General features: G+C 40.1%; 2 protein-coding genes across 4 annotated transcripts in view; one reads left to right on the forward strand and one right to left on the reverse strand.

Annotated features, from left to right (window-relative positions):
* Cep290 (centrosomal protein 290) overlaps nucleotides 1-5,105 on the reverse strand; it is a 79,380-nt gene extending 74,275 nt beyond the window's left edge. Inside the window, exons 1-5 of one of the 2 annotated variants that reach the window (XM_013350354.2) lie at nucleotides 4,950-5,105; nucleotides 4,274-4,403; nucleotides 4,046-4,123; nucleotides 3,130-3,199; nucleotides 2,019-2,065 (exon numbers count right to left, since the gene is read on the reverse strand). In XM_013350354.2, the coding sequence (XP_013205808.1) occupies nucleotides 2,019-2,065; nucleotides 3,130-3,199; nucleotides 4,046-4,123; nucleotides 4,274-4,375 (297 nt within the window). In that variant the 5' untranslated portion in view covers nucleotides 4,376-4,403; nucleotides 4,950-5,105. Of the gene's footprint in view, nucleotides 1-2,018; nucleotides 2,066-3,129; nucleotides 3,200-4,045; nucleotides 4,124-4,273; nucleotides 4,404-4,930 lie in introns of both variants that reach the window. The other variant, XM_026784448.1, reaches the window with a different exon arrangement.
* Nucleotides 5,106-5,370: 265 nt separating this feature from the next.
* Tmtc3 (transmembrane and tetratricopeptide repeat containing 3) overlaps nucleotides 5,371-13,948 on the forward strand; it is a 40,424-nt gene continuing 31,846 nt past the window's right edge. The window contains exons 1-2 of one of the 2 annotated variants that reach the window (XM_005358118.2): nucleotides 5,371-5,529; nucleotides 12,737-12,958. In XM_005358118.2, coding sequence (XP_005358175.1) covers nucleotides 12,755-12,958 — 204 coding nt within the window. In that variant the 5' untranslated portion in view covers nucleotides 5,371-5,529; nucleotides 12,737-12,754. Of the gene's footprint in view, nucleotides 5,530-5,599; nucleotides 5,655-12,736; nucleotides 12,959-13,948 lie in introns of those variants that run through there. The other variant, XM_026784573.1, reaches the window with a different exon arrangement.

The raw sequence follows: 13,948 nt of genomic DNA on the forward strand, positions 1-13,948 counted from the left end.
GAAGTTATTTAGGCTTTAAATTTTAAGTCAAAAATCCATGCACTTTCCCAAACCACCAAAAGAACCATGTAAAACTGGCTGCAGGCTGTCTGTTACAGTCACGAAGTCACAGGTTCAGACTAAATTGCAAAGGCTTAGAGACTAAGGGCTGGGAACTATGAAGACTGCTCCTGAGTCTTAGAAACCACCTTGGTGCCCTTGAGCTGCCCTTTCTCGGACAACAAGAACTACTTAGAACAGACAGTACTTTGTAGCGTAGCAGAAATCTCTCTGGTGCCCATCTTTGTCTAGTTCAGAAGCCATGTGTACAGTTGGGTTGTGGCAAGTGCAAAGATTTAGATTTTCAGGTTTAACAAATACAAACGTAAAGCGCCATGACTGGTTAGTACCACTCTATAAGAAGGCCGGGACAGCATCACTTTAAAGCTTCTTGACTTTTAAATGCATCTTACTTCCTGTTCCTGTCAGTCACACTGGGGCCTGAAACATTCATCACCTGAACTGCCTCACACTCAACACTGCCCACACATCTCTGCTAGGTCCCTCTTATCAAATGTTTCTCAGTCCTCTCTACTCCAGGAAGTTTTGCACTGTGTTCTCCAAAAGCATCTTCCAAAATACACATTGTATCCTGAGCTTTTGTTTCTAACTAAATCCTTCTTTATTTTCTTACAAAGCTGGAATTTTGTTCTTTTAGGATACTGTTTCCCTTGGAACTTCCTCAGCAGGGAGTTGTTCACTCTTGAAGGACCAAGAAAAGGTCCCTATTCTAGCTTTCATCCATCCTGCCACCTCCAAGCTACCAATCATGTCATTCTTCTGCCATCCTCTGTATCTTCACTTGATTTGATTTTACAAGATGGCTCTTTATCCCACTCTGATACACTCATGATACGAGCAAGTCACCAATCTACCAATCTCCTACTCATGCTTCAAAGTCTCAGGAGCTAGCCTGTGGTAGCTCAGTCTTCCATCAGAAATCAACTGAGAGTGTATTAGAAACAAAGAAAAAAGAAACAAAGAAAGAAAGGAAAAAGAAAGTAGTCAACCTGAGCCATTCCCACAATACTTTCACACGAGTTATTTAATAACTTTAAATAACTAGTTAAATATAACTTGTTTCTTGATTTACTACATTTTGCCAGTCAAATGCCCATAACATATCCTTGGAAAAGGACATTTTGCTCAGTGATTCTCTTACTTTCCCGTTAACAAACGGGACCACAAAGGTCTTTGACTTACCCTTTTCCTGTCTCCAACCTTCCCCTGCCCCAAATCCAATTCTGACATCCTACCTATTTAGCTAAGATCTCATTATCAAAACTTCAACCACTTCCCGACCGAGCTCCTCAATTGCCACATTCTTCCTTATCTGCTGTCTGGGTAAGAAACTATACAGAGCCAACTCAACTTCATAAATCACTTATTATAGAAACATTTACTGAGAGTGCTTGAAGTGCTTGACATTTTTCCAGGAGCTCCAAATACAGCAGGAAATATGAAATAACCCATCCAAGTACAGAGCTGAGTCAAAGGATCGAGGACTAGAACTGCAATCTGACTGCAGCTCCCTCAGTCTTCAGTCCTTGCTCCACCGCACTACAAAGGCTATCTGACATTCCTAATCTCTGAGCATACCCCCTTTCCAATCTCTCAACCTCTAAGCACTAAGGTCACAGGCAAGAAAAGTTCCCTATGCATATGCTCCCTGATCCTTTTGTACCACATCCCTTCTGACCTTTCCAGGATCTCAGTGTATGGAGTTTCCACACCGCTCCATCTCAATTACTACCAAGCCTTCTATATACTTTTCGGGACTGAAAGCTCAGATGCCAACTGTTTTTGCTTTATTCAATGCTTAATTCTTAAAAATCAAATCACAAAAACATACGCTGTACAATGAACAACTCTCAACTACAAAATTTTCATTGTATTTTTCAACCTACTAATAGAAACATCTGGAAATAACGTAAGATGATGCAATTAATAACAATTACACTCAATACAAAAGGCCGTACCTCCAGTTCATTTTCCAGTTTCATTACTTTTGTCTTTAATTGATTTTCTATTAAAAGAAAAATACAAATGTTTTAATTGGTTAAATTTTCTGCAATCAGATTTTAAGTGAATGTTTATAAACTAATACAATTACCAAATCCATGGAACAGGCATTCTAGAACTGTCTTGACCTGAGTAAGTGAAATCTTACGTCAATGGGCAAAGCCATGTCAGGAACTCCCAAGCCTGAGAACCATGGCAGATGGGAGAACCTTCCCTCCATCTGAGTGTGAATGTTGGGAATGTGTGTAGAAAATGTCCACCACAGCTTTCTTCCCCATCATGTTTATGGTTTCCCTACAGAGAATACTGGCAATGGTATTTCATTTATATTTTAATAAATAAAGCTTGCCTGAAGTTCAGAGAGTAAAACAGCCGCACTGATCAGCCTTACAGACCAGGCAGTGGTGACACACACACACACACCTTTAATCCCAGTAGCCACACTAGTTTTCCATAGAAACTGGACAATAGTGGTGCACACCTTTAACCACAGCACTAGAGAGGAATATAAGACAGGAAGAGACAGCTCTCAGACAGTCTTATCCTGAGATTCCTGGAGGCAGGATCATCATTTAGAACTAAGGGAGAGGTAAAAGCCAGTGGCTGGCTGTTTTGCTTTTTTGATCTTCAGGTTGAACCCCAATTTCTGTCTCTGGGTTTTTATTAATCGTGCTACAATTACTTCTACTGAGATTAGCTCAATCTGCCTCCTTGTTCAATTGTATACCAGAAACCCTGACTCCCATTTTATCTGTAGGCAATCACCCGACTTCATGTTCAGCAACACACAAGAACCCCGCTTTTCTTTAAGTGTACACAATAAAGACACTGAGCTTCTGGGGTGCTGCAGACTCCATGAGAGAGCCTAGTTCACCCAAAGCCAACTTTTCTGTGTGTCTTTGTGTTGTCTTTCCTTCATTCTTTGCCACATCAGTCAGGTCAGTCCCTGAAACGGTGCAAGGATGCAACATCTTTCAATATGAGTTGAAAATGCATTTTGTAGAATATGATAAATTTTCTACTGACAACTAATGGAGACACAACATTTTTTTTTTCTCAGACATTTACCGAATTTTGCTTGTTCTTCTCCAGCCTTTTCGACTTCTTCCAAGGCTAGCTCGACTTCCTGAGCTTTCATCTAAATATAAAATTGAAAGAGGAAAATCTGTATTGTTTACACTGTACTATAAACAGTGAAAATGCAAATAGTTTCATTTGCTAGCTTGGTGTACAACAAGCTAGCACACAAAGACCGTTAGTACATATTTGTTGGATACTTAACCTGTAAATTCTAGAATGGCAAGATTGTGAGTCATCTCTGATTTTTCCATTAAATTTTATATCCACTGTTTTAAATGTTTTTGTTATCTTTTTCCATTCCAATTGTTATTATTCTGGTATATAATTTTATTTATTAATTCCACATTACAACTGGAGCTTCCCAGCTCCAATCCCCTTCAATCTGTACTATACAACACATCTAATTTTGCTTTCTTAAGTAAATTTCTGAATTTATCAATTATGGCTCAAAAACTTTTATTCAATCCTAACCTGCTAATAATGGAAAATATAGCCTCAAAACCCAGGACAAGAAATCCCAAACTACCAACCCAATAGCTGTTTGTCTACAGCTTGCTACATGCATTTGCCCTAACTTAAACAGTAAGTACATATTCTTTCTCAGTATTTATTTATGAAAATCTAGAATCCTCTTACCATTTCACCATTAGCATTTGTACTTCAACTTTTGGCTATATTTATGTTATTTTTAAAAAGTACTTTTTCCCCTACACACTCTTTAAATGTTTTTAGAACAGGAACTAGATTTGCTATACATAGTACAACCCACTTTAAATATACACTTGAAGAACTTATTTTTGAGGGATGACATAGGCATTCCAAATATTTCCATAAAGATGAGTTTACATAAGAATCGATTCCCACATTTCCTCTACAGTTAGTAAAATATCTCCTCCATACCAACCTTCATTAGAGACTGAGTAATTCTGAATAGATGTATCACATTTTCTTGTTCTTCATCTTTTAGTTCGTTTACTTCCACCTAAGGAAACAAACAAACAAACAAAGATGGACTATTTCATACCCTGCCCATAAATACAAGCACTCTTCCCATTGTGGCGTTCAGTCATTCCAAAGAGCAATTTCAATTAATCACGTTTTTTTGTCTATGTACAAACTATGTGTTAAACACCTTGGATAAGGAAATCAATAAATTATCTGCCAGCTCTTCTTGGCGTGGTAGGTCATCTGGGTCCACCTTGATTAACTCTTTCCAGTTTATGTTGGGTGGCATCTTGAATTCTTTCGCCGCCTTTCAGCTCCTACAAGAAGACAGGTGGATTTTAGCATCTTCAAGGAAAATGGCATTGCAGCAGTGCTTACGTTCTCATTCTACCTCTGGGTGTTGTTGACAAAGAGCTATGGCTCCTGGACCACAGAGAGCAGAAGCACGGGCAAACAGCCACGATGAGAATGAGTCCACTTGGCACAGCCTATCCGATCATGTACACGCTAAAATTATTAGCTTCCTTACTAAAACGAAGTCCTAACCCCCAAGTCCTCTCTTTCACAGTCCCCTACCAGCAAAGACAATACTAACTCCCAGCATGTTTGAAATTTGAAAACGTCCTCCGATTCTGAGAAGGGACGAGAGGATTTTTGGTTAAGGGTACAAAGAAAGACTGAACTGGAAGGTGTGTTGTGTGAGGAACCAAGTTGAATCAAGAAGGCCGAGGCACTGCGGAGGAGAGGGCAGAAGGACGGGGTTGGTAGACTGCAGACTGTCCCTCGAGATTAGGAACCTGTGAAAGACACTAAGCCGCTCCGGGCTCACGGGGAATCCACCCACCCAAACCCAGCCTTGCAACCTGCTGCAGTCGCTCATCTACACAGACCGCCACGGCGTGTTCGGCCGCGTCCCGGGCGTCTCTTCCAAGAGGTGTCCTCGCGCACTCCCGCTCCCGCCAAACTCTTCCTCCTGAGCGAGCCCAAGCGGCGGCCGCTGCTAGGCGACACCACTCCCCGCCCAGCCAAAGACCGGAACTAGGCCCCGGATACGGGGGTGGGGGGCGCCTACATTTCACGACGGTGGGAAAAGCTTTACGGTTATACTTCCCCGCCGAGGCCTTTATTCTAGATGAGGGGAAAGTCAGGAGAAGAGGACTCCATGTCCCAGAGTGCAGTTCGGTCTTGCCGCCGTTCACTCTGGGACTAGAAGTCCCGGAGAGCCAGGAGCCAGTTCCCGGCGTGCAAAGCGGGCAGCTTGCAGCCGCCCTGGAGAGGCTGAGGAAGGAGCGGGAGGCGGGAGGCGCGGCGGTGGCGCCAGAGGTGCGGCTACCCCGAGATCGCGGGCGTGGCGGACTATGACAGTGCTTTCCACCGAGTCCCTCTCCGGTCCGCTCTCCCGGAGGCTTCCCTGAACCATTCCCCCCGCGGACCCGCCCTCAGGTGAGGTCGGGGTCAGCGGCCGGGAGGAGATCCAGGGAACACTAGAGCTTTGGGGACGCTTCAGCTTGGGGCTGCAGGGCCGGCGGGGTCTGGCCGAGGTGGCGAGGACTCCTCCCGCCGCCCAGGTGTGTGCTGGGGGCTCCCGGTTAGTGGCTTCAGTGAGAGGGAAGTGGGAACAGAAAAGTTTCTGCTTCTCTGGCATCTACCGTATGCTTTGGAGAAGTGGAGCTGCCCCCCCACACACACACACCCCGAGTTCACGGTCTGGGGTGAGCGGAGCATCCAGAGCGGGCCGGCTCTCGGCTCGCCCGCCCCCTGCAGCCGCTTGAGGACTGTAGTGCTTATTAAGTTGCGAAGGCCGGAGAAAGGGAGCCCTACAAGAGGGAGACAGGGGGGCCACGCCAAGTTCAGGCATTCTGCTGTCATTTGCCGGGTACCAAGGAGGGGGGCTCTTAGGTGAAAGCGCCTTCTCGGGTGTTTGCCGCCTCCCTCGGGCAACTTCTGCCCATTCCATAGTTACTGTACACCAGCAGGTAACTTAGGAAGCCATAGGCTTCTATTTGAAACAGTGTGTTTCATTTACACACACACACACACACACACACACACACACACACACACACGAGAAAGAGAGAGACAGAGATAGAGAGAGATTAAGAGAAAAATCTGTAAAAGCTAAAATTTACTTTTGACAAAAATTTCTGTACAAACCGTTTGGTTGAGAAATACAAGAAATAGCTTAGAAGAAAATGGTATTTGAAACAATTATTAAAGAAATTCAGATTTGTAGGGCTGATTACCATGTTTGTTTTCTTCAGAATACTGTTCAATTTCTTGTATTATTCTTGTTAGAGGTACAGCAAAACACTTGCCTACATCTAAGAAGTTGCCTCTTGGCAACGTTAAACACGGTTTTCTCATCCATGCTTTGGTCACATCACTGAGCCATTCTAGAAACTAGTATTGGTGAAATGGTTGGTTGCATTTTATAGCTTTGTTTACTCAAGAAAATGAATTATTTTTCATGTTTATTTTGTCAAAAATACTGAGATGAAACAGTATTTATGCTGGGTGGTGGTGGCTCAGCACTTTGGAGGCGGAGACGGGAGGATCTCTGTGAGTTCGAAGCCAGCCTAGTCTACAGAGCGAGTTCCAGGACAGGCTCCAAAACTACTGAGAAGCCCTGTCTCAAAAAAAACAAAACAAAAAGAGGAAGAAAACAGTATTTATTGATTACAATTTCACTGGTGTAATATATTAAGAATTTGTTTTTAATCACAAAACCTTGATATTTTTCTCTTGATTTTTATTACATACTTTATTTTCTATTACTCTTTTACTAATTTTGTGTTGTTTCTGTTGGTCTTTCTGCCCCATTTCTCTCTTTCTAGTTTATATTTGTAATAGCTTCAAGGGCAGTCTTGATAAATTTTATTCTCTTCGGAAGAAGTAGTTAACTAATAACTGACGAAGCTAAGGTTGTAGATCTCAGTGACAATTGTAACTGAAGTGTAAGCTTTCTTAAATTCCGTTGTCTAATTAGTCCTAACAGTATTTTGAACAATACTTGACCTAAGAGTACTAGAAACAAGAGCAGAAAACATGATTTCGTGAGCCAGGTCTTCATATACTATACCTAACTGTGAGTCAGGACATTTAACTGAAGTTCCGATCCTGTAGCTTGATGTATAATTTTTAAAGGGCTAAGATAGTTTTTCGTCAGAATTTCTGTATTTCTCAGATTTTTTTCCGAGAATGAGTTTTATGCGAGAGTTTTTTAAATGGCCTTGTCGCAGGCGCGCATGCCTGGACCTGTGTTCTGTCTAACCTGGGCTTGTATGACCAGTTTTATCTAACCAAAATCAGTCTGTGAGAAAGCCTTGCTTTCTGTAATTGTTACCTCTGTGCTCTGTCCCAGTGGACTTCAGTTCGTTACCCGTCTGTTGTTCACCTACCGCTCTAGTTTCCAAAACAGTGCATGTCCATGAGAAATTTATTAACAAATCCCTATAATGGTAAAGGTGTTTTTCAAGATTTTTTTTCTTCCAGGAGGAACTCTGTGTTCAGGTAAAGGAATGCGTGTATAACAAGCAGACACTTGTCTCCCTTTAGCATAGGGCAACTAGAAGGATAGGTATGGTTCAGTGTGAAGACAGACTTTGCATACAGAAGTTCTGTAGACTTCAGGGTGGTAATAAATCGAGGACTATAGAGAAAGTCTCAACGATGTTGTTGGTTTCCCAAGAAACAGAACTGGGAAGGAATTAGCTTTGTCCTATGGCTGTATTTTCCCCCAGGTATATCATTAGATTATTACCCCAAGAAGAACTTAATATGATTTAGTTGAAGGAATTGAACTTATATCTATAATGTAGCTGCATTGGATTTTATATGTATATATGCTGATATCTCTTTTTTGTCAGCAAGCAAGTTGGACATTCCATTTGCTTCTGCTGCATGCATGTGTATATATGCTAATACCCCCGTGGGTCTTGTCTAGTGTGGAGTACTATGTAAGCTCCTTTTCATCAACTCTGCCCTGCAGGAAACCTTGAACAAAGCCATGACTGCACTCAGGACCCGTACTAGGACCAATTCTCCCCTTGATGTTACATCACTTTGGGAAGTCTTTAAAGCCTGTACCCTAACCCCTTTGTAACTGCCCTGCATCTGTTCTGGATCTCACTTTACTTGCTGACTTTTTTTTTTTTTTAAGTAGCAGCAAAGATAGACATAATGGTACATAACCGTAATCCCAGACAGGAAACTGAAGCAGAGGGGTCCTGAGTTAAATAGACTGGGTGACGTGGTAAGATTGTTTAACACACACGCACGCATGCATGCACACAAACAAAACATCGTATATGATAACAAAGCACTCGACTACTGAACTACATTCCCTGCCCTTATATGGGGTTTTGGTCTTCAGAGAACCCTCAAACACCCATAAGAGTCTGAATCTGAACATAGTAGTCAAGTAAGCAGCTTTTTGTTCTCCTTGTCTCTTTATTCAACCTTAAAATTATTGATGGCAAAGTGTGTGAGTGTGTGTGTGTGTGTGTGTGTGTGAGAGAGAGAGAGAGAGAGAGAGAGAGAGAGAGAGAGAGAGAGAGAGAGAGAGGTGTACCATATCTACCTGAAGGAGTGAGATCATATCCCATTTGCAGTGAGCCTAAGCCCTGGGGGGAGAGCAGTTCTCAAAGTTAATCAAATTTAGAGTTTTGATGATTAAAATGGAACTGAACATTATAATACTAAATGGAACTTCTGTAACTCAAAAGGACCGTAATTTTAAAATCATGCCTAACTATAGATGCCATGAATCTGTCCAGCTTTATTAAACTAACACTTTAATACTCTTTATTCTTTAATCTCTAGAACCTAATAATCTTACTTTATGATGAAAGGTCATTTGAAAATGACAGCTCAAAAAGACTGAACTCTAATTAGCAACATTTAAAAGTTAGGGATAGTCTTCCTGGGAGCCTTCCCTGTTCTTAGTCATTCCTTCACACTTTGCCTGAACAAATCTGTTTGCTCTCATTTAAAAGATGAAGACATGAATGTGGGAAATGGCTTTGTGGGGAGAAAGCAGGAAGAAAGGAGATAGAGTGGAGTCAGAGTAATGTTGTGTACATGATTTTGGAAGACTACAAAATTAATAAAAAGCACCCATAAAAAGAGAAACCATGATTAAATAGTTTTAATTCAAAACTGCATTTATAATTTGAATGTATTCAACTTTAATAAGTACTTAAATGAGATGCTTAATTTAAACCAAACATTAGCAGTCTAATTATATGTCATTAAATGATGGGAATGTATTCATAAATGTGTGTCATTAAACCAGTATCATTGTGTGATCATTCTGGGGCATACTAACACGAACTATAAATCTCACTAGGCAGTTTTAATCCCAAAAGTACTATTCAGCTTGTATTTTGTTAATCACAGTGCCATGTATTGCATGACAACTTCACTAACTTTCATAAAGCTAGTAAGTTAAACTCAAAACTAGCAACTCTCATGGTGTTATAACTCATAGATAAATTAGTTAACTTAATATTTTGTATTGCATATTTGTACAGATCGCCTGTTATAATTTTGAAACTAGCATGTCAATTTCCAACATGCCACATTATCTTCTATTAATATGTTTGTGTTATTAAAACCTTTAATCTAAGAATATATTTCATCACAAGTAAATTGGTCTTAGCAGAGCCAGGACCTTTATAATGAGAAACGTTTCCAACTTTAAATATCTTTAAAAATCTACCTTATAATAGATACCGGAATTGCTTTCCTGATTTACAGGTGTGTGTGCGTGTGTATGTCTGTGTGTATGTCTGTGTGTGTCAATTTAGTAACAGTAGTTCTTCACTGCACTGTTTAAGTGCACTGGGTAGTATATCTTCTTGGGATCATCACTCAGAAACCTGCTAACATGCTATGGTTGTCATTCTGCATATTTCCTTTGTTACTGCTTTATACTGTTTAGGAAATGATGTGAAGTGTCCCACAACCCTATGTGACGAATACTTGTGTAGTGTTCAGAGGAGCAGCTCTTTGGGAGCAATTGGATCATGACTTTATAGTACAAGCAATCTGTTCATAATTGCGTGTCTCTTGAGAAGTAGGAAAAGTTGGTGAGTGACAGAGGATGTGGGTCTCCGTGCATTGGAAGGCTTTGACTTGCCCTGACTCCATCCTTTGTCTCATCTGGTCTTTCCTGCCTTCAGCTTAGCAGCTGACTTCCCTCAGGCTTCTCTGCCATCCTGTTCTCTCATCCACATTATCCTGGTGTCCGTTCATTGAACCTCTGAAACCATGAGCTGAAATGAATCCTTCTGCCCTTGAATTGTTCTCTTAGATATTTGATGGCCACAGCCCAGTTCTGTGCTCCAATTCCCCTCTCCATTGTTTATTAGTACGCACTATTTAGTTAGTGTTGTCCCAGCTGGCTGAAAGTGAGAAACATCCTGAAACTTTTAGTGACTTTAAAACTTTCCTATTCTGCTTTTCTATGTAAGGAATTTGTGTTTCTGAATGAAAATCTTTACTTTGGAAATCCTTTTCTCATAGAAATTTGAAGCACTGCTCCTCTCTGTGTTTTGTGGAGTGTTTATTTTAAATTGTACTATTGATGAAAAAAAATTTTTTGATTACTGGTATAAAACCTGTATTATTTTTCCAAGCCTTTAGAATCCTCTGTTTCCAGTGTCGTAAAATTTTAATGAACTGTCTGCCCCATTTGAGAAGAGAGCTGGAGGACCTCTGACTAAATTATGTCAGCAAACTGATTTAACCCTCATTTACAATATGACCCTTCTCTCGTGACTGTGTAGCCTGTATAGGAAACCCTGTATTTTTACTCTAGAAATTTCTGGCCTTTGCCTAGGAAGGGGAAAAGACCAGACTTTAGCCAATTCATCTACTCCTACTTCTAGAACTTTTAGAATCGGTTTTGTGATTGCTGTTGGAGGGATGCTAGGAACCAAACTTCTCCTTCATTTTAGGAATCGCTTTCTAGCAATCCTTTGAGTGACTTACTGATCTTCTCACTTGTCTAGCTATGGCCTACCAACAAAGTTTCAGCACATCTGTCTCCTGCAGTGCCTCCATGGTTTCTCCCGACTCTCTCCCAGCGTTCAGCTTAGTTTTCTCTGCCTAGCTCTGTTCCCCTACAGTTCTGCTGTAAGCCCAAAGCAGTTCCTTTTTTTATCAGTGGTAATCACAGCATACAGAGGAAAATCCCACAGCACATAATTACAGAAGTACTTTCACGCTTTAACAAACTGTACATCTCATATGTAGTTTAAATATATGCTGTAAGTTTTACATCCAATTTTAAATCTGTGCCCATGTTAGCCATTTTATTGCTAACTGGAATTTTTATTTTATTTCTTATTCTCTTGCTGATACAGGCAGAACTCCTGCAGATAATGTCAGCTCTCAAACCTTCTGACTCTGTGAACAGCACATTGGTACCTATTGCTACTACTGCAACATGCACCAAATCTCAATTAAATTTATTCGCTTACTAATTTGAAAATCCAAAGTGCAAAATGATCCCACCTAATAAAAGCCAAAGTGTTAGCAGCTGTTTTTAAGCACCCATAAGGAATCAAGAATTTTTTTTTTCCTTTTCCAAAATAGCAGGGGCTGCTGTCATTTACTGACTTATGGTCCTCGGCAGAAATCCTGCCCTTCAGGCGTTTTCACTCCTGAGGATTGTTGTGGTTGTATTGGCACTACCTCTTGGGGCTACCTAGGTGACTCCTTTGGTAAGACCTTCATACCATAAAGTCACTTACTGCCTATATACCCTGTTGACAGATTTGGAGTTTGGACAGTAACAGTTTTTAGGAAATAGTACTCTGCATTTTACAAGTGATAATATAATACTCAGTGACCTAGTGACACTACCCAGAGCATATAATGGCCAGCTTGATTTGATTTTGTTTAAAATAATTTTTCACTTTGGTATGTGGTGGATTTTTTTCTGTATTTTTCTGTTGTTAGAGCCCTTTCTATTCTGTCCCATCCCGACTCATAAGTAGTGACTCTTAACGTTGCTTTTCCTCAGCTAAGGATTATCATCTCTAACACTTAAATTCTAAGCTAAAAGCCTTCAGTGCAATGGGTGAAAGAAAAATGATTTACCTCCAGGTCATAAACTCATATATCCAAAGGGCCAACTAACATAAATAAGACAGTAAGAAATATTAGGGTTAGGTAATTGCTGGTATATACTCAGAATGAAAGGACCCAAGAAATACTTCTGCAAGGCTTAGACAAAGCTTAACAAAGTTACAGAAGCTCTGATTTAGATTAATTTTTTAATACATAAATTTTGAAATAAAAGCTCCATTAGTTTTGGAAAGCTTGTGCTTGATGTGTAGGCTTCCCACAAGATGCACTGTGTGTCTGCTTCCCAGTGAGCCAGCCAGTGACAGCTGATGGGACTTCAATGTTGAGTTAACTAGAGACAGAGGTCTAAAGGTTAGGTGGTGTAAAAGAAAAAAATTTTGCCTTAGAAATATGGAGTTAGGCAGTAAATTCTTCTTTAAAAACAAATGGTATTTAAGCTGCTCTTTCTCTGGAAGCATTATGTGTAATCTTTAGTCTAAATATTATTTAACACTAAAATTGTAATTATTTGGGGGAGATATTGTTTGTTTCACTTTTATCTTGCATGTTTTTCTAGTTTTGCTTATAGGAAAAGATGCTTGAAGGAAAGATGGCTGATATTAACTTGAAAGAAGTGACGTTAATAATCAGCGTGGTTGCCGCCTGCTACTGGAACAGTCTGTTCTGTGGGTTCGTTTTTGACGATGTTTCAGCAATATTGGACAATAAAGATCTGCATCCATCTACACCTTTAAAAACTTTATTTCAGAATGATTTCTGGGGAACTCCTATGTCTGAGGTAAATAATCACTCTTAAATTTTTAATAAAAAATTAAACAAATTACAGGTGTAATTCACTTACCTCTAAAAAACAAATGTAGTTTAATACTCATCACTTAATATACTTAGGTAGATACTTAATTGCTAAGTAACCAGTATGCCAATGATATCCAACACAGGCCTTGCTTTCTTTGAGGACTCTTGAAGATTCGCTACAGGAAACGCTAATATAAAGAGCTTTAAGAAAATCACTTTCCAGATTTCTTTTCAAATGTTTGAAAGAAAGATTTTCCCCTAAAAATGAATGCAGCTGTGAACGTGTCTGTGTCCTACAGCTCCTTATCTCAGAAGCAGGATCTGTTCCACTAGCAGTGGACCGTGACTCACTTTCCTAGAAATATTTCCATATGAGACTTAACGCGTGCAGGGAGAGCAGCAGGTGTTGCTGCAGGTCTGTCCTGTGAGTCAGGCAACAGAAATGACGGATTAACTTAACCATTAACATGGTAAATTCAATATAAATAGGTCAGTTTTTAAAGATAAGTACATGTTGCCTATTTCTCTGCAGTAAGAAAAGTGTTTACTTAAAATTATTTTGAAAGTCAGTGTTAACTTATTTAGGATTAAACCCTTTCCATCATTGGATCATATAGACGGGATTCTAATTTTAGTTTTGCTATTCATTAGCTATGTGACATAAACTACAGCTTTTTGATGCTGAATCATTTCCCTGATCTGTAAAAGTAACTGATACCTTGAGGATAAATAATGAATGTGTTTGTCTACGTACTTGTCAAGTCACTTTTGGGTGCAAACTGTTTTGAAACTTAATATGTCATACTCCACAGTCGATCTCAGTCATCATTCATGACATGTACCCATTCCTTCAATCAAGAACCTTTTCATGCGTCAATCACCTGGTGATAAGCATAAATTCTTGTTTGTGGAGCTCTTTGAACATTGTATTCATAATAAAAGCAATGACTGCTTTCTGTAGCCTTAGTTCCAA

Source organism: Microtus ochrogaster, chromosome 24, assembly GCF_000317375.1.
Source record: "Microtus ochrogaster isolate Prairie Vole_2 chromosome 24, MicOch1.0, whole genome shotgun sequence".
NCBI classification, from domain to species: Eukaryota; Metazoa; Chordata; class Mammalia; order Rodentia; family Cricetidae; genus Microtus; species Microtus ochrogaster.